The sequence below is a fragment of the Gymnoscopelus braueri genome (genome assembly GCF_963280865.1).
Source record: "Gymnoscopelus braueri genome assembly, chromosome: 9".
In the NCBI taxonomy this organism is placed as follows: Eukaryota; Metazoa; Chordata; class Actinopteri; order Myctophiformes; family Myctophidae; genus Gymnoscopelus; species Gymnoscopelus braueri.
This window is the reverse complement of record NC_137610.1, coordinates 7,691,936-7,711,029: the sequence shown is the minus strand read 5'-3', so window position 1 is coordinate 7,711,029 and position 19,094 is coordinate 7,691,936. Positions and strand designations below refer to the sequence as shown.

At 41.6% G+C, this 19,094-nt stretch overlaps 2 protein-coding genes across 3 annotated transcripts in view; one reads left to right on the top strand and one right to left on the bottom strand.

Annotated features, from left to right (window-relative positions):
* The window catches only part of immp2l (inner mitochondrial membrane peptidase subunit 2), a 205,012-nt gene that overhangs the window by 41,658 nt on the left and 144,260 nt on the right, over positions 1 to 19,094 (bottom strand). The gene's annotated exons all lie outside the window — the stretch shown is intronic.
* On the top strand, positions 7,894 to 12,047 carry lrrn3a (leucine rich repeat neuronal 3a). Its single transcript, XM_080437510.1, has 4 exons — positions 7,894 to 9,104; positions 9,792 to 9,934; positions 10,334 to 10,556; positions 11,144 to 12,047. Exons 1-4 carry the CDS (start codon positions 8,223 to 8,225, stop codon positions 12,032 to 12,034), a joined length of 2,139 nt encoding a protein of 712 aa, XP_080293636.1. The 5' UTR covers positions 7,894 to 8,222; the 3' UTR covers positions 12,035 to 12,047.

Genomic DNA, 19,094 nt, shown 5'->3' with positions numbered 1-19,094 from the left:
GTGAGCCGCCCACACCGCGCAGCGGGCCCCCCCCTCTACTAATGAATGTAGCCATACAGCTAATGTTAATGACAGACACACACGTAGCTAGCATTGCTAATGTGACATTGGTGTCGCTGTCGAGTACGAAACCTTGTATCTCCATATTTCAACTTATGTGTGTTTTTATCGGTTTTTTTTATTTATAAAACACGCCCTTCCTTCACAAGAGTGTCGCGGAAAAGCAGTAAAAATAGTAGATCTACAAGCTCACAAGGCATCGCATTGTGCCGCGTTGTGAGCTGTAGAGCTGCTATTTCTGTAAAAAAAAACATTTCAAAGTGAGTGGTTAAGTGTCAATTGTAAACATTTCGAACCAAGTAAAAGTATTAGCAAGAGCTTGTGACTAAATAAAAACCACATTGGATCTATTGGAACATAGGTTATTTTTTCCATTCAGTACACATTAATAAAGTAACAGTTTTGGACATACAAGGTTTCCACCGGACGATAGAGAATAGATATCATGTTGAAAATGGTGATGGATTTGCTGTAAAGGGGAGTAAAGTCGTTCATTTGGACATACAAGGTCTTTCCGCGAGACAGTGACGACATGCGGTGGGAGTGGGTGGGCGTGTTGTCGCCTAGCAGCATGTGACAGGAGAACAGGAGAGTGGGTGGGGGTCAGGGTGTGGGGGTGGGGGGGTTGATGAAAGCACTGTTTAAGCTGAGACACATTTAATAGTAAATCAATACGAGAGACTGAGGGGTGGGCGGGGGGGAGAAGTATACTGGGATTCTTTCTTTTTTTTTACTTAAGTAAATGGTAGCAATACTACAATATAACGATACTCTGTTACAAGGACCTGTACACAACATTTTACTTGAGTAAATGTACAAAAAGTATTGGCATCAAAATAAAAGTACTGAAGTATAAAATAGGGCTTATGTGGTTAATCATTTATATGTTTTTTAATAATAATCTAAATCTATCAATTACTCACCCGATGAAGCGACAATTTTTTGTTTTTGTTACTGAATTCCTGAATGACTCCAACTATATTTGAGAGAATATTTGATGAATTGAAGAAAATAGGGCTCCAAACTTAGCAAGAGCAAAACTATATAGAAGAAATCCGCTTAAAAACTCCCAACACTTGGATTACACAGTGGAGAGTTGTTTTGGAATCTTGGAGCCCTATTTTCTTCAATTCATCCAATATTCTATTCAGTTTTGGATTCTTCATTCAGGAAAGCGACACTTTGAAAAGTCTCCTTACATAATACCCCCACTTACACAGAGGGGGGCAGGCAGACTAGAGGGGGGGGGGTAGGTATAGAAAGGAGAAATGAAAGAGATCAATTTAGTTCTCTATGGGCAACAAGTCGGCATATTGCTCTTCACTGTAAACGCAACACGCACGCACACGCACACACACACACACACACACACACACACACACAAAATATTACTGTAAACACAACACCACCGCTACTGGTTAGTGGGTTTGTCTGTATACGTATAGTATATCAATAGAGGGCTGTGTGAAGCAACACTGTACTGACAAGTCAAACTACATTGCGATTCATAAAGCTTTTTTAACAAAACAGGTTCATCGCAAAGTGCCAGTACAGAGCCAGACAGAATCTAAAACTATACACAGCATGAAAACACATCACAAAGGGATGACCGTGTGTGTGTGTGTGTGTGTGCGTGTGTGTGTGTGCGCGCGCATATGTGTGTATGCATGCATGCTAGTGCGTGCATGTGCAGCTTGCTCCACATTTTAGTTTAAATTCTCTCAACTCACAACTGAGCTTGTAGATGGACTTTTTTGGCGAAGAGATTTGGTCCATTTGACTAAGAATAGAGGGTTTAAGTGTCAAAAGGCATATTATGTAACTTGCCTGTGTTCCTACACAACAACACAGTATAATACTTTTCCCCCCCTACTAATCATTTCCCTCTATAGCAGCAGTCATCAGCCACTGGAGTAGTTTGGTGGTGTTTACCTGCAGAAACACACTGCAGAAACACAGAGAAAAACGCATACTATGCCTTTAAAGTGCTCCTTTTGCTGTAAATGGCAAAAAGCAGCAGCAGTGTTAAAAGCCTGCACCATGAATGGGTTTTTTAAGCCATAGAGGAACACTACAACGTCCCCAAAGAGCCTCTTTCTCCTTCACTCAGTATACATTAATAAAGAGCACGGAAGACTAAAGCTCAGGGTCAATACCCCAGATACTGAGTGTTACAACCTACCTGTAGCGTAGGGACCAGAATAAAAAGCACACTTATGGCTCCCTTCCGCTACGAGAACTAAGTGAAGCGTGCAGTGCTGTGTTAATGTATTTCATGTGGTTCTGGCTCTGTTTCAGATAAGGCTCTTCTCAGAACCTAATTTGAGCCCTGCTCAGGAGGTGGTACTAAGCTAGGGTGACCAGGCGTCCCGGTTTCAAGCTGTGTGTCCCGAGTCACGACAAATCTCTCTAAAACAATACCATATTTTCCCGGTTTTCGGCACAATTAAAATAATAACCATTGTTTTCAGGGGTTGCAATAGACGTTCATCGTGTTCTGTTCATCTAGGCCTACATGCTCACTATTACCTAACCAATCAGAAAACATGAACAATGCAGAATTACGTGTCTGAATTCAGCTGGAAACAAGAATGCCCTGGTGCACATACAGTACATGTGCGCATATAGACGTGCAGCTGAATGTGCGTGCGCGCGCATGACCGTGCGCATTCATTTAAGTGTCCCGTTTTGGGTGTTTGAAAATAGAGTCATCCTACACTAACCCTGAGTTCTGGGAACAGAGAAAATAAAATCTAATATCGGTAAATGTAGGCTAACGTTTATCTACCTCTAGAAATTACTCGTAACAGTGGGAACGAAATAGGTAGCTGATATATTGCACTTTTACCGTAGCGCTAGGTATACTCTTGGTTGCTTGTTTTTGCAGAAAATGCACTAAAGACTTCTGGTGATTAGTAGTTTTCGTTCCCTACCTATGTTGAATACACTTATTGTAAGTCGCTTTGGATAAAAGCGTTTGCTAAATGACTGTAATGTAATGTAATGTAATGGAACAGCAAAAGACAAAAACTAAAAACAATGTGTCCCATGTCATGTCCCATGCTGTCCATGCTGAGTGACAGTAAAATGGTTTCTCTTTGTAGCCGTGTTGTTGTGTACCAGTGACAGTCGAACGGTTTCTCTTTGTTGCTGTGTCGTTGTACCAGTGACAGTAGAGTGGTTTCTCTTTGTGTTGTTGTGCTGTACCAGTGACAGTAGAGTGGTTTCTCTTTGTGTTGTTGTGCTGTACCAGTGACAGTAGAATTGTTTCTCTTTGTGTTGTTTTACTGTACCAGTGACAGTAGAAAGGTTTCTCTTTGAACTGTACCAGCACGGCCCCAGCCTGCACCTCACTCTGCAGCCTGCTGAATAAAATATGGCGGTCTGGGACCACTTTATGAGCTGTCTGCCATATTAGGATGGTAGCAACGTAAGAGCTTTGGGCCTTTGACTCCGACCACCAGAGAAAAACCCCCATAAATATTTCACGTTTTGGCCCCTTTTAATCCATTTAGAGGATGTCAATATTCAGCACTATGCCAGACTGCAGCCTTTTTTTGCAGTTTAAACACAGCTTATTTTAGCTAGACAGACAGCTTTTGTAGCAGAGCATGTTGGCAGTAATGCAGTACTAAATGTGTTTAGAAAGGAACAATGACAAAAAACCCAGCACTCGCTGTTGGATACTTTTTCAAAGTGCTGCATTTGCAGTGTGGGTGATGTAGCTTTTAAGGAGTGTGTGGTAAGCAGTTGTGGAAGTACTAGTTTTTTGTACTTAAAAGTAGCAATGCTACAATGTACAAACTCTGAATTTTACTTGAGGAAAAGTGGAAAAGTATTGGCATCAAAATATACTTAAAGAAAGGTAGGCCTACTCATGCAGAAAGGTTTTCAAAATCTGTCAGAATCTTTCGAAAATAACAGATCTACACATAGCAGATTGGCTATTTTTGAAATTAGAAGTATAAAAGAAGGCTTTATTGGTTAAAGTATGTTTTGAAATAATCTAAATCTGCAAAGTAACACGTAACTAAAGTTTTCAAATATTGTAGTGGAGTACAAAGTACAATATTTGCCTCTGAGATGTAGTGGGTTAGAATGATTAAGTATCAAGAAACGGAAATACTCAAGTAAAGTAAATGTACCTCAAAATTGTAGTCAAATACAGCACTTAGTTCTTTTCAGTAGTGTCCGGCAGCTCCGGCACGGTGTGCAGGCTTCAGCACAAATCACTCCTCACGGGTCGAGACTCTCAACTGCTTTAGCTAACCAAAGACTTCCTGAGCGTCTAACTCCTGGCCTTTCAGGTCACACGCTTTCAAACAGACAGCTTGCGTTGGCCGATTAAAGAACAAGGACTTTTTCTCCTCCTTGAGGTCTGATTTCATTTAGCGCAAAGCACTCAAACTGATCCTATCCCATTCAGACAGTCCAGAATTATAACAGACAAAAACATATCCTCTGTTGTTCTACGGTGTCACTCAGCTAAAAAAAACAAACAGTCGATCTACAAGCTCACAATGTTCTTTTAGATTGTATTGTATTGTTGATCATGTCATCAAAAACAGCTGACATCGTGTTGATGATGTCACCAAATTGGTCAGTCATATAAAAAATGCAGTTTGACAAGATGGTGTTAATATCCTCGCTAAAGCAGTGGTGTAAAGTAACTAAGTACATTTACTTAAGTACTGTACTTAAGTACACCTTTGAGGATTTTTTACTTTACTGGAGTATTTCCCATTTTCTATACTTTTACTTCTACTCCACTATACATCTCAGAGGCAAATATTGTACTTTTACTCCACTACAATTATTTGAAAACTTGAGTTACTTTGCAGATTTAGATTATTATCAGAAAACATACATTAACCACTTCAACCCTATATATATTTCGGCCATTTGAAAATAGCCGGTCTACAAGCTCACAATGCGTCACAATGCGACGCATTGTGAGCTTGTAGATCTGCTATTTTCAAAAGGTTTGTATACATTTGAAAACTTGTGAAATGGGACATTCAGTACTTTCTACTTTTGGTACATTTTGATATCAATACTTTTGTACTTTTACTCAAGTCAATTTTGAATACCTTGCTTTTACTTGTAACAGAGTATTTCTACAATGCAGTATTGATACTTTTACTTAAGTAAAAACTGCGCTAAAGATATATTCCTACTGAACAGATGGAAAAGTGCACCGCAAAACGCCATGCGACGCAGCTGAGCTGTCAGATGCGAGCGAAGCGCCGGTTCGTTCCCTAACCAACTCGGCTATCGGGTCGCTCCAGGAAGAGAGAGATTAAATGAGCTCATCTCAGTCTCTGTGGACGAAACATAATGCACACTCTGCTGCATTAGCTAGTTTAAATCCAAATGATGCACCATAATAGCATACCGTTGTTTTCTCATCTTCTTTCTTAACCTAAATACGCTCTTTAAAGTATACAACCTTCATTTCTATAGGAAACCATTTACATAACACAGTGTGGCTCCTGTATACATCATTATTATGTAAGCTAAATGTTACTTTAACTTGGCAAGTGTAGAAATTACCTTTACAGGGCCCGTCCATTAGAGGAAAAACAAGAAGTACTCTTATGGGGCCATTAGAAAAAACAAATGTATACTTAGAGAGTTTAACTCTCTGTGTTGTACTGTGTTAAGCAAAATGAGATGCGCGAGAAGGACGGCACAGAACAGCCGTTAAGTTGCTGGTATAGCAGATTAAATGTTTGAAAACATTTGAATAAAGACCATTAACGAATTCCAAACTTTTTGTTAAATCCCAGATTCATTTGTAGCGTTTGTCATCGAGCAGCTTGGATATACTTATGAGCTTTGACACAGATGGCAGAGTGGAACACCAGCAGGGAGAGGGAGAGAGGGAGAGAGAGAGAGAGAGAGAGAGAGAGAGAGAGAGAGAGAGAGAGAGAGAGAGAGAGAGAGAGAGAGAGAGAGAGAGAAGAAGAGAAGAGTGTATTGGCCGGAAACTGTCCAAAACTGTTACTTTTCAGGATTTAAATTCAAAAACGTCAAAAGTAGCAGATCTACAAGTTCGAAACGCCTTGCAGATCTGCTGCTTTTGTGTGACGCTGTCGCTGTGGTATGATCAAGTAGGGCGTTCATTTACAAATAAACTATATGGAGATAAGAGGTTTCTGCCCGACATCAACGATATATTGTGGTATTGGCTCTTTTACTTAACTTTTTAGTAACACCTGCTGTGCACGTTGACTGCCAGCCATAAACAAGTTAATAAATGCATGACATACAGTAGCTAGTCTTCATCAGCAGTGTGCTTCTCTAGTCACACTGACGGCTTCATCTACTACTTCACACCAAGCTGTGTGTGCCGTCTGCACTCAATGTAAAAAATGGATCCACACACGCATGAATGTGTGCGGTCGACATGAGAAAACCCAGCAGCACACACCTGTCACCTGAAGAAAACAACTTTGATTCAATCCCTCATAAATAATCAAGTACGAGTTGCTGAGATAACCTGGGGCTATAACACACTACCACTTTGACTCTGATTTCTCTATTTCCGGCATAATTGTCTGAAAAATTCTTGATACGTTTTGAAAAGCTTGTCAAAGAATTTATTTAAAAAATATCGCCTTTTGGTTTATAAAGAATTGCACGGTTTTAGGGCCAATATACATTCCTGCATCTTGTGCCCACATCATGAACCACAAAGACGTCTCAGGTCGTCTGGGACAGGTCTGCTTCCTGAACCGAGAATCAGAACTAAAACGTGAAGAAGCAGCGTTCAGTTTTTATGCACCACATATGTGGAATTAGCCTAGCTCCAGACGATAGACCTCCACTGAGTAGACTGTCACTGCACACTTCAGCCTGATAATCAGGCTAATCTGGAACGATACAACTCTCAGTCCCTTTCAGGCTATGGGATCAATGAGCTCACTCTTTCAGTTGTATTTCTTCTTTTTTATTTGTATTGGTTATGGGGCTTTTCCTGTCTTTATTGATAGTCCTCAGTGTAGAGAGACAGGAAATGGGGACAGAGAGAGAGTAGGGGAGTGACAGTGCCCGGCATGGGGATCGAACCAGGGACTCGCTTGTTAGGCATCAGAACCTATTCAAATGTCCTTTTACAATGTGTCTTAATCCTGTGTCTTAATGCCTTAATGCGTAGTGTTTTATGTAAAGCACTCTGAATGGCCTTGTTGTTGAAATGGGGCTGTACAAATAAACCTGCCTTGAAAGCTTTTACTGCAGTCTCACCACTTTCCTTTTTACTGCTGAGAGCAAAATGTGAAGGGCTGTGCAAGAAAGGCAAGGCTCCCTTTCTCTTCCACCGGGCCTTGTTCATCTGGGACACAGAGTGTCTCTCAAAAGGCCCATTATTAGCAAGAGGCCTTCTAAATAATATACATACAAGGAGAAGCCAACCAGCAACTTCAAATGTGAAGGAAAAATGCAGTAAAAAAATCTAAAAGAGCTTCAATCAATAATGTCATATGATATTGCAGTGGTTCTCAGAGTGGGGTTAGGCGTCCTTTAGGGGGTTCCAGGGGGTCCCCAGCTAAGGGAGTTAATATAGCACAATCAGTTTAACCACTTGAGCCTTCTTCAAACTTAGGCTATTTGAACGCGATGCTTGTACATATGCCGTTTTTAACTGCCAGTTTATCTGCCATTTTTAAAAATATTTTTTTTGGGGAAAAAAATTCAAACATTTAGAAACACTGTTATATTGAGCTCTTTCTCTCCTTTCTCCCCAGGTGGAAACTGACATCAGAGCCCAGCAGTAGAGGATATACAGTAACAACAGCGATGGCAGACAGAGCGATCTGTCCCCATCAGCCCAAGTCCCAGCGTTGTTCCTCCAGCATCCCTGCTCTGCCGCTTGGCAGAGCCGCTCCCTGAAGGATACACTGACCTTCACCACCACACCCAGCTCCACATGACAACCTGGCACACGTGCTAAACTGAAAGGTTGCTCCGTTCTGCCAAGAGCCCGGGAACAAACAGAGGAGAGGGAGGCCAAAGCATTCGGGACCGGGGCCGTCAGCAGAAAAACCCACTCTGTCTCCGCTGCAGTAACAAATGAGCTTTTATTTGTGAAGTTAACAGCGCTGTAACAACCGACTCCGCGAGGACCAATTACTAGCTAAGGGAATACGAGGGACCCCAAGATGAAGGATACGACGACAGCGTTTGTGGCTTGTTTGTTAGCTGAGCTGGCTCTCACCGCCTTTGTTCTGGCCTCCGAGGAGGAGGCGGGGGAGGGGGGAGCTCGTTGCCCGGCGTCGTGCCGCTGCGAGACTCAGCCCTGGTTCTCGCCCAGCTCGGCGTACACGGAAGCCCCCACCGTGGACTGTAATGACTTGGGCCTCTCAGCCGTCCCGCCGAGACTCCCCTCAGACACACAAGTGCTATTGCTGCAGACAAACAATATCATTAACGTCCAGAAGGCTTTGGATTACTTGGCCAACATCACCGAGATTGATTTGTCCCAGAATAACATTTCGTCTGTGCGCAGCGTTCGTCTGGGGCCTCTTCCCCGGTTACTGTCGCTGCACATGGAGGAAAATTGGGTTCGGAGCCTGCCTGACAGCTGCCTGCCGGCTCTGCCCAACCTGCAGGAGTTCTACGTCAACCACAACCTGATCTCCTCCATCAGCCCCGGAGCCTTCCGCGGACTGGTCAGGCTCCTGAGACTCCATCTGAACTCCAACCAACTGACCAGCATCGACGGCCAGTGGTTTACGCCCCTCCCCAACCTGGAGATCCTGATGATCGGGGAGAACCCCATCCTCCAGCTGTCGGACATGAACTTTAAGTTTCTCATCAACCTCCGCAGTCTGGTGCTCGCCAGGATGAACTTGACGGAGGTCCCGGACAACGTGCTGGTCGGTCTGGACAATTTGGAGAGCATCTCGTTCTTTGACAACCTGTTCGATCGAGTGCCCAGGGCCGCTCTGAAGAGAGCCCGGAACCTGAAGTTCCTGGATTTAAATAAAAACCCCATCGAGAGGATTCAGAGAGGTGACTTTATGGACATGCTCCATCTAAAGGTACTTTTACAATTATATGCCAATCCGATACACTACAAATATTTGAAAACCTACTCTACTTTTAGATTAAGATTATTATTATAACAAAAACATACAATCAAAGAAATTGTATTTCTACATTGTGATATTTCCACTTTTACTTAGGTAATGAAAAAGTCCTTTTATACAAAATGTTGTCTTTTTCTTAAAAGAGCACTTTGCCCATTTTCAACTTTATCTTATAATTGGGCCTCACTAATGATCATCTCGTTGGTTGGCCAGGGACAGTTCAGAAACCTGCCTACCAATGACATAATCGATGAGGATTCCAAGCTAAAATAAACTACAGCCTTTATCTTCCTGAAAAGTTAGCATGCAGAAATAGAAGCGATTGTTCTAACATTAATACAAAGAAAAATATACCTTTTCTAGAGAAGATAAATAATAAAGTTTAAATCTCGTTCAAAATGACCAAAACTACCCACCGAGGATGTCAATGGTAGGCAGGTTTCTGAACTGTCCACAGCCCTCCTCTGAGACACAGAAAGAGCAGACAGAAATGGTGCCATCTTATAATGAGCATTCATGAGGACCAATTATATAGCTTGAAAATGTGGTCCTTAGATGTTTTCTTTAAAGGACATTGAATTGCCTTGTTGTTGAAATGTGCTATACAAATAAACTTGCCTTGCCTTGCCTTGCCTAAAGGAGCTGGGCATCAACAGCATGCCTGAGCTGGTGTCAATCGACGGCTTTGCCCTGAATAACCTACCAGAACTGACAAAGATTGAAGCCACCAACAACCCCAAGCTCTCCTACATCCACCCCAAGGCCTTCCACAAGCTGCCCAGGTTGGTAGGGATTAGAGCTGGAACTGAACTGAATGAAATAGCGTTTTCTGGTACACAAAGTCTCTTCCAAAAACCTTTTTTTTTTGCACTCGAGGCAAAATATGTAGGCCTTTAGAGGGAAAAAAGGGAGATCACAGAGGTTCCCATATAGGAATGAATGGACTAAACAGTATTACGAACATCACACATAGCTCAATGGAAACGAGGCGTGATATTGAGAGGACCACAATATAATTGAGACATTTTTGTTATTGCGATTTCATTTCGGGTGGAGGAGGTGGCGAAGGTGTGTATAGTAATCGAAAAGCTGGACGCTATCATTTACTCCAACAACACAATGTATTTGAAAACTTCAGTACTTTTTCAACCACTGCTTATCTTCCTGTTCCATCCCTCCAGGCTGGAGACTCTGATGCTGAACAGTAACGCTCTGAGCGCGCTCCACCGCACCACGGTGGACTCTCTGCCTAACCTGCGTGAGGTCAGCATGCACAGCAACCCCATCCACTGTGACTGTGTGGTACGCTGGATCAACATGAACCGCACCGCCCTGCGCTTCATGGAGCCCGACTCGCTGTACTGCGCCGAGCCGCCCGAGTACCAGGGCCAACATGTCCGCCAGGTATTCCAAGCACATACTGTACAGTGTACATACACTAGTCAATTAGAATTTTTATTGTACTACTAGTATTAGTAGGAACACTCTCTCTTTTTTTGCTACTGTTTTTCTCTTTTCTCTGACCTTTTTCTTCACTTATTATACATGTGCTTCTACAACGTCTGAAGGAAGCCGAACAAAAAGTTTAAATCTTATACCGTGCACAAGATCTAACAATAAAGTACAAGCTTGAATGTTGGTAGGGCTCGCAAGCATCGATTATGTCCTTAACGATTATTCTTATCGATTACTTTTTCGAAGCGTGTTTTTTGGATATTTTTATTTATTTACTTTATTGAATTATTTTATTTTTATAATAAAAAACTTGAATAGCTTTTTTTATAATCAACTAAATCCATTAGTCTGATTAAATAGTTGAACCCTATTTTATACTTTGTTGCACAACGGTGCAATGCAAAAAGGGCAGATCTACAAGCTTACAATGCGTCGGGTTGCGACACGTTGTTAGCTAATATATCAGCTATTTTTGAATTTCTTTATAAATTAAATCGATTAGTTTGATTAACTGTTGCACCCCTCTCTACCACCAGGTGCACTTCCGGGAGATGACGGAGATCTGTGTTCCCCTGATCTCACCTGGAAGCCTTCCGGATCGGCTCTCGGTCGACAAAGGGGGATCGGTGACGCTGCACTGCCGCGCCTTCGGCGAGCCAGAGCCGGAAATCTACTGGGTCACCCCTTCAGGCGACCGCGTCCTTCCCGACACCCTGTCCGATAAGTACTACATGCACCCGGAGGGGACGTTCGACATCTACGACGCCACCGTGCGCGAGGCCGGCCTGTACACCTGCGTGGCGCACAACCTCGTCGGAGCCGACCTCAAGTCCGTGTCGGTGATGGTGGACGGATACTTCCCCGATGCCTCCAATCAGTCTTTACGCGTTTATGTCCAATCCGTCCAAACCCATTCCGTCATGGTGTCTTGGGAAAGTCCGGGCGGTTTGGTGTCGCGGCTAAAATGGCACACGATGATGGCGGACGCGGCCGAAACACAACCGTCCTCCGCGTTCACGGCGAGGGTTCCGTCCGACGTGAAGGAGTATCACCTGCTGCACCTGGAGCCCTCCACCCGGTACCGGGTGTGCGTGGAGGCAACGGGGGCTCAGTGGGCACGCAACAGGGACTGTGTCAACGTCACCACGAGGGGACTGATGCTGCCCGTCGAGAACACGCAAACACGGGACACGATGGTCATAGCCGCTTGGGCGGCGCTTTGCATCGTCGTCGCCGTGGCTTGCTCCGTCATCTCCACGTCTCTTTACAGCCATCTGTTCTACCGGAAATTGATCGGCGAACAGGCCGAGGAGGCGCTGCTGGGCCCGGACAAGGACGACCATTCCCCTCACTCTCTTTTGGAAGTGTGTGCGTCCGGTTTGAAGGTGAGAGCCACGCTAATAGACTTACCGGATGACACCATATGAGGAAACGTCCTTGGGCCCCCGTGGTCACGGAAGCGCTTTGGATTAAGACGGCGGTGACAGAGTGACGGACTGTAACTGGACAATGTAATTTAAGTGTCCTCTTTCCTTTGACATTGGGATAGGGTTGCAAGGAACGGTTCCGGAGCTTAGCAGGGAGACGAATTCATACATATTTACATAGCCGGGTAAGAGAGACAGAGAGAGAGAGAGAGAGAGAGAGAGAGAGAGACTATTTTATATTTCGAAGTTGTGCCATTGCAGCAAACTTTCACAGACAGGTATCAAATGGCTCTTTTCGGCCACAAGAACTAAGTGAACCATGGCGGGCCGTGAAATGTATTTCACAGAACTCACAGGTTCTGGATTTGTTTCCATATCATGCTATACGGCTGGGTTTCAGATAAGGCTCTCAGAATCAAATTTGGGTCCCTGCTCAGGAGGGTTAGTACTAACCCCGAGTTCTCATTGGAAACCGGAACTCAGAACTTGTACTTTCAAATGCGTTTTCGAAAATAGCTGATCTATATGAGCTCGCAAAGCGTCACATTGTGAAGCGTTGGGAGCTTGTAGATCAGCTATTTTCGATAGTACCTCCCTGGTTCTGGACGTCGTCTCTGTCGGGTGGAAACCTCATATGTCCAAAACTTTTCAGGATTCAAATTCAAAAATAGCAAAAGTAGCAGATCAACAAGCTTGTAGATCTACTACGTTTGATGCTTTTGTGTGATGCTGTATGATCAAGTAGAGCAATTTACAACAAAAAAAAAAACACACAAAGTTAGAATATGGACATAGGAGGTTTCTGCCCGACAGCAACGATATAATAGAAACATAAACAAAACGAAGCATCACAGAACTTCAGGTCGGAAAGAGTCATTCATGCTGTGCAACCAGAATAAAGCACAGCGTATACAGACGGCGTTGTCTCTATTTGACCTTGGCTTCACCTTGTGAGGACGTCCCCGATGTCCCACAAGAAATCTTTTTTCTGTGCTGTGTAATATTAAAGGCATGTTATGTAACCTTGCCCTGTGTTTACATAACGAAACAATATACCGTACAGTATAGATGTTTTACCAATGATTTCCCTCTATGTGGTGTTTACGTCTCGCTGCATTTTGGTGTTTTCACTGTTTTGATAGCCTAAAAATGTCCCCGTCTACCAAAACAAACAGTGAAAACACCAAAATGTGTGTTTCTGTAGGTAAACACCACCACACTAGGGCAATGATTCGTAAAAAAAAATTAAAAGTGTATTGTTACAGTAAGTAAACACAGGGCAAAGTTTACATATTATGCCTTTTAAGAGGTCCCGAGCAAGCTAGGGGTATACTTGTAGAGTTTATATAATGGCAAAAAAAAGAGAAATTGTTAGTCTAGTGTACAATAAAATGGACTATAATGTAAAATTTTATGAACAAAATACATTTTTCAATAAAAAACAAATGTGTGGTGTCTTATGACTAGAATCTTCTCTCTTGTAGTTGTAATCTTGTAGAAATATATTGAGAAATGCATTTTATTCCCTGGCCACAGCTCAGTTCAGTGAACGATTCGGAACAGTTCTGGGAACGGTTATTATAAAACCTCACTACAACGACATAGTTTTCCATGAAATGCAAAGCATTATATTTCAAATATGCAGTGGTGGAAAAAGTACTCACATCTTTTACTTACTTTTACTTTAAAATATCAATACCACAATATAAAAATACTAGTAAGTAAAAGTTGTTCAAAATGTTACTTGAGTAAAAGAACAAAAGTATTGGCATCAAAATATACTTAAAGTACCAAAAGTGAAAGTACTAGAATGTTTGAAAATAGCCGATCTACAAGCTCAGAACGCGTCGCACCGTGACGCGTTGTGAGCTTGTAGATCTGCTATTTTCAAATAGCCTATGTATAAGATAGGGCTAAAGTGTTTAATGTATGTTACATAATATCATAATTTATATCTGCAAAGTAACTAGTGACTAAAGTTTTCAAATAATTGTAGTGGAGTAAAAGTACAATATTTGCCTCTGAAATGTAGTGGAGTAGAAGTAAAAGTATTGAAAATTGGAAATAGTCAAGTAAAGTACAAATACCTAAAAAATATACTTAAGTATAGTACTTAAGTAAATGTACTTAGTTACTTTACACCACTGCAAATATGAGCCTTATAAATAATTCCGCACCAGCGTCCATGGTAAGAGTACAAGAGTACAACTCTGAGGTGTACTGTAGAGTGTTAGACCACTGTTTAATTCAGAACACATTCAGATTAGGATTAGGAATTTAGAGTTTGGTTAGGTTTAGGAGGATGAGGTAGAGAATCAGAAATACATCAGAAATAGCTGATCTACAAGCGATCTACAGCTATTTTCTGCTTTAGGGTTAGGGTTTAGGGTTAAGAATGGCAAAACATTGCAAACGTGGCATTCATCAAATCACCGTCCTAAAATGTTGATGTCCTCACAAGTATAGTAATACAAACAAAGTGTGCGTGTGAGCAAATAGCACGACGTGTGTGTGTGTGTGTGCGTGCGTGTGTGTGTTGGGGTGAACCCATTGACATTGAATTGCATTATATTCTTCTTTCATTAAAAATCCAATATGGATTCCTTACACAGAGCTGTGGGTTGAGGTGATGAATGTGCGTCACACGCCGACTGATGGGGGGCATTTATCAGAGCCACCGACGCCATACATCACCTGAGCTTCAGCACCTTGGACAGGGCTTTTAGAGCGCGGCCATTTGTCACCGCCACGGGAGTTAAAATATGACCCATTAGCGCTCAGGTAGTGACTAGGTCAGCAGGAACGTGCTGCCTGCCGGAGCCATAACCCCCCCTTCCCCCCCCTTCCCCCCCCCCCTCTCTGACCCTGGCAGTACTGGAAGAAGTACTCTGATTGTGTTGCTGTCGGGCGGAAAGCTCTTATTATGTCACACAAAAGCATCAAAAGTAGCAGATCTGCAAGCTCAAAACGCGACGCTTGTTGAGCTTGCCGATCTGCTACTTTTGAATCTGAAAAGTAACAGTTTTGGACATTTTGATAAATGTTTTACTTAAGTAAAAGTAGCAATACCACAATGTGGAAACACCTTGTTACAAGTAAAATGCCTGTATTCAAGATTTGACTTGAGTAAAAGTGCAAAACTATTTACTACTAAAATAATGAGTAGTAGCAAAGTGAAAGTACTCAGGTTTTTTCAACATTTGCCAAAATCTTTAAAAAAAATTGCTGATCTATAAGCTCACAAATTGAGCTTGTAGAGTTGGCTATTTTCGAATAGACTAAGTATAAAATACGGCTTAATTGGTCGAATTAATTGTTTTATAATAATAATAATCTAAATCTGAAATGCAACTTGTAACTAAAGTTTTCAAAGAATTGTAGTAGAGTAAAAAGTACAACATTGTAATATATGTAAGTGGAGTAGAAGTATAAAGTATTGGAGGAAGAAAACAACATACTCAAGTAAAAGTAACTACTACTACTAAAATTGTAGTTCAGTACTTGAGTAAATATAATTAGTTACTTCCACCACCACTGCCCTGGGTGACCCTGGGCCACAGACATGGCGGCCATTACGGGCGGAACAGCTCAGCAAGTCTTCTGGGATCGTTTGTTAAGCACTTTCACATTGAAATGCCACCAAGGGGGAAGGGTGACAAATGGGTGACAAATGGCCCACAAAACGAGGACAAAGTGGTCCGAGTCACAAACAGGACAACTGTACAGGGGTCCCTGCGTGCCGCCGCTGTTGGGCGGAAACCTTGTATGTCCAAAACGATGACTTTTCAGGAAATTGAAAAAAGAAAATAAAGAACCTGTGTTCCAATGGAGCCAATGGAGTTATTATTTTGTCACAAGCTCTTGTTAAACCATTCAATCCGGGAACACACCTGTGTCATTTTTAGATTTCTTTGGCTATAAAATAAAGCTCATAGCAATTATTTTTTTCAAATCATGAAAATGTGTGCAAATCTTTAAATATATATTTTTTAAAGCGAACATTTGTAACTCAAATCTTTATTTCTGGAGGTTCCCTGGAACAACATATTTTGAGATGGGGGTCCACGTCCAAATACATATCTAAAAATGTTTTCTAAATCCTAACAGTATGTTGCTATATCAGCGAAGATTTTTCAAAAAAATAGCAGATCTACAAAGCTCATAGCATGGCACTCAGTACGGCACTATGAGCTTGTGTATCTGCTATTTTTGAACAGCCAAAGAAATCAAAAAATGACACAAATGCGTTCCCGGTCTTAATGCGTTGAATACATTTCACTGGTTCAATACCAATACCAATATCAATATGAAAACCCACACACACTTCACCGAGAAATTATACTCCACACTATATCTTCGTGAACAGCCACTCCAAGGTCCCTTTGCTGCAGAATCGCGTCACTTTCAATTAAGCCGTCCTAATTATTGCAGCTGTGCAGTCAACCAAACACCGCCCTAGCTGTGAGATGATCACATTATAAGAATGACTAATGATATGTGGAGTTACGCTACAGCTAAGTTGTGAGCTTATTGATCAGCTATTTGTGCAATTTACACCTTTTTACTTATTATGTATTTTATACCTCGTCGAATGTCAGTTTTGAACACCAGTAGAGGAAATAGCCATATCTTGCAGATCTGCTAATTTCACAATTTTAAATATTTTTGGAAAATGTTTGCCTATAATGTCTATCCGACTGTGATGATATAGCGTTACTGTACCGTACATACCTTGGAACCTCAGATACTGTAGTGTAACATAACAGCGGGTTGTGAGGAGAGCAGCCTGACTTCAAAGGAGAGATTTCAATAAAGAAAATGACAGATTCCTTGACAAGGTCTTTTCATTTACACGCACCCGTTCTGTTGAACTCTATTTCACCCCCTTTTGAGATGAGCAAATGGCGTGTTCAAACGGAATAATTTCTGTAAAAGATTAAAATGTGCACCAAATGGTGTAACACCGCCCCCAAAAAGACAAAAAAAGCAAAACAAACAAACTAAAATCATGTAGGCAAATCTGCTGAATATTAATTTCTAGGCACCACAACCGCAAAAACAAAATTTACACCAAAAGGGGAAATTAAGTGCACTAAAAAAGCACATATACATCTTCATTCATCACAACGCTGTCAGACAGAAACCTTGTATCTCCATATTTCTTTCTTTTTATGTTTTCTTTCGTAAAATAATGCCACACAAAGTAGCACGACCATGATGCGATAGAATCTGCTATTTTTTTATATTTGAGATTTGTTTTTAACCCATTAAGACCTGGAACTTATCTGTGTCACTTTTTAATTTGAGCTAAAAAGCATTATTTTACACTTTGGCTATTCAAAAATAGCAGATATACAAGCTCATAGCGCGGCACCGAGTGCCGCGCTATGAGCTTGTAGATCTGCTATTTTTGAAAAATCATGAACATGTGTGCAAATCTTTGCATATATATTCTTTTAAAGCAAACATTAACTCAAATCTTTGCTTCTGGGGGTCCCTGGAACAAAATATTTTGAGGTGGGGGTCCGCGGCCAAATTCATATCATTTTGGGGGTCCTTGACATTAAAGAGTTTGAAAACCACTGAAAACTTGGGAGTTTCATGGCAGATTTTTGGCAGATAAACACATGTATTTTCACTGAAATTACACATATTTTACATCTGGAATACATAGCAGGAAACCTTGTTTTTTGCGCTGTGAGAAACATGCATTTTTCAGAAAACTGGATTTAGAAGACATTTTGCTGAACCTCAGGCCTCAATGGGTTAAGTGAAAGTAGTTAAGTGTCTATGGGGCTTTTATAACTATTTAACCAATGAAAAGTATTAACAATAGCTTGGGACTAAAATAATAACAACATTGGACCCATTGGAACACAGGTTATTTTTCTGAAAAGTAACAGTTGTGGAACATACATTTGCGCCAGTCAGCGACAATACGTTAAGACGCTACTGTGTGTGCACTAAATGAAGTTAATGAAGGTCTAGGGTGTTTGTGGCATGTGCTAAATCAAACATTTCTCTGCACCGCACAGTTAAGTAAGCATACAATCAGCGGAGGGCGTCGCTGGCATGCAGACGTGATTAAACCACTGATGATTTTACTTGCACTAATGATATGCCCACTCGTTAATAACTGAGCATGACAAGTAGGCCACATTATCGTCGCTGTCGGTCGGAAAACCTTGTATGTCCAAAGCCGTTGGATAAAAGAACCCGTGTTCCAATGTAGTTATTATTATTGTCACAAGCCCTTTGTTAATACTTTTCACGGGTTGCATATTTTTTTTTAAACCCACAGACGCACTTAACAACTTTCACTGTCAAAAACGTTTCAGAAATCGTGGAAAAAGCCAATCTACAACGTAGTTTTCGCTACTTTAGCTCGACAGTCTTTTACGACAAAGTAGGCCATTAACTTAGGAAAAAAAACTAAAAAAGTTGAAATATGGAGATACAAGGTTTCTGCCCGACAGCAACAAAAGTATACACTACTCTGAAATTGAATTATGATATCCATAGCGAGATTGCGGAGAATTAGCAGGCAATTTCTTAACTCCACATGATAATTAGTCATTCTTTATAATGGTATCATCTCACAGCTAGGGCTGTGTGTTTGGTTGGCTGCACATCTGCAATTAGGACGGCTTAATTGTAAGTGACACGATTCCGCGCCAAGGGACCTTCGAGTGGCTATTCAAGATATACAGCGAAGTCTGTTCTCTCCCCCCACATACACACACACACACACACACACACACACACACACACACACACGCACGCATGCACACACACACGTGCACGATTCTCTTCTTAACACTTAAAAGCCCTATACTTGGTTGACCAGGGTCCCCTAGGGCTCTATATTTGGTCCTCTCCATATTTCCCTCTACACCAAATCTCTTGCGCTGAATGTTCTCCACAGAATATAGGGATACTAGGATTCACATGATTAATTATCATTCATTTTGAAGCTCTATTTCTTTAGTGAATAAACGTTATTTTGTCCAATCTGTATGGTAGTATGGAGTATGTCAATACAATATAACGATATACAATG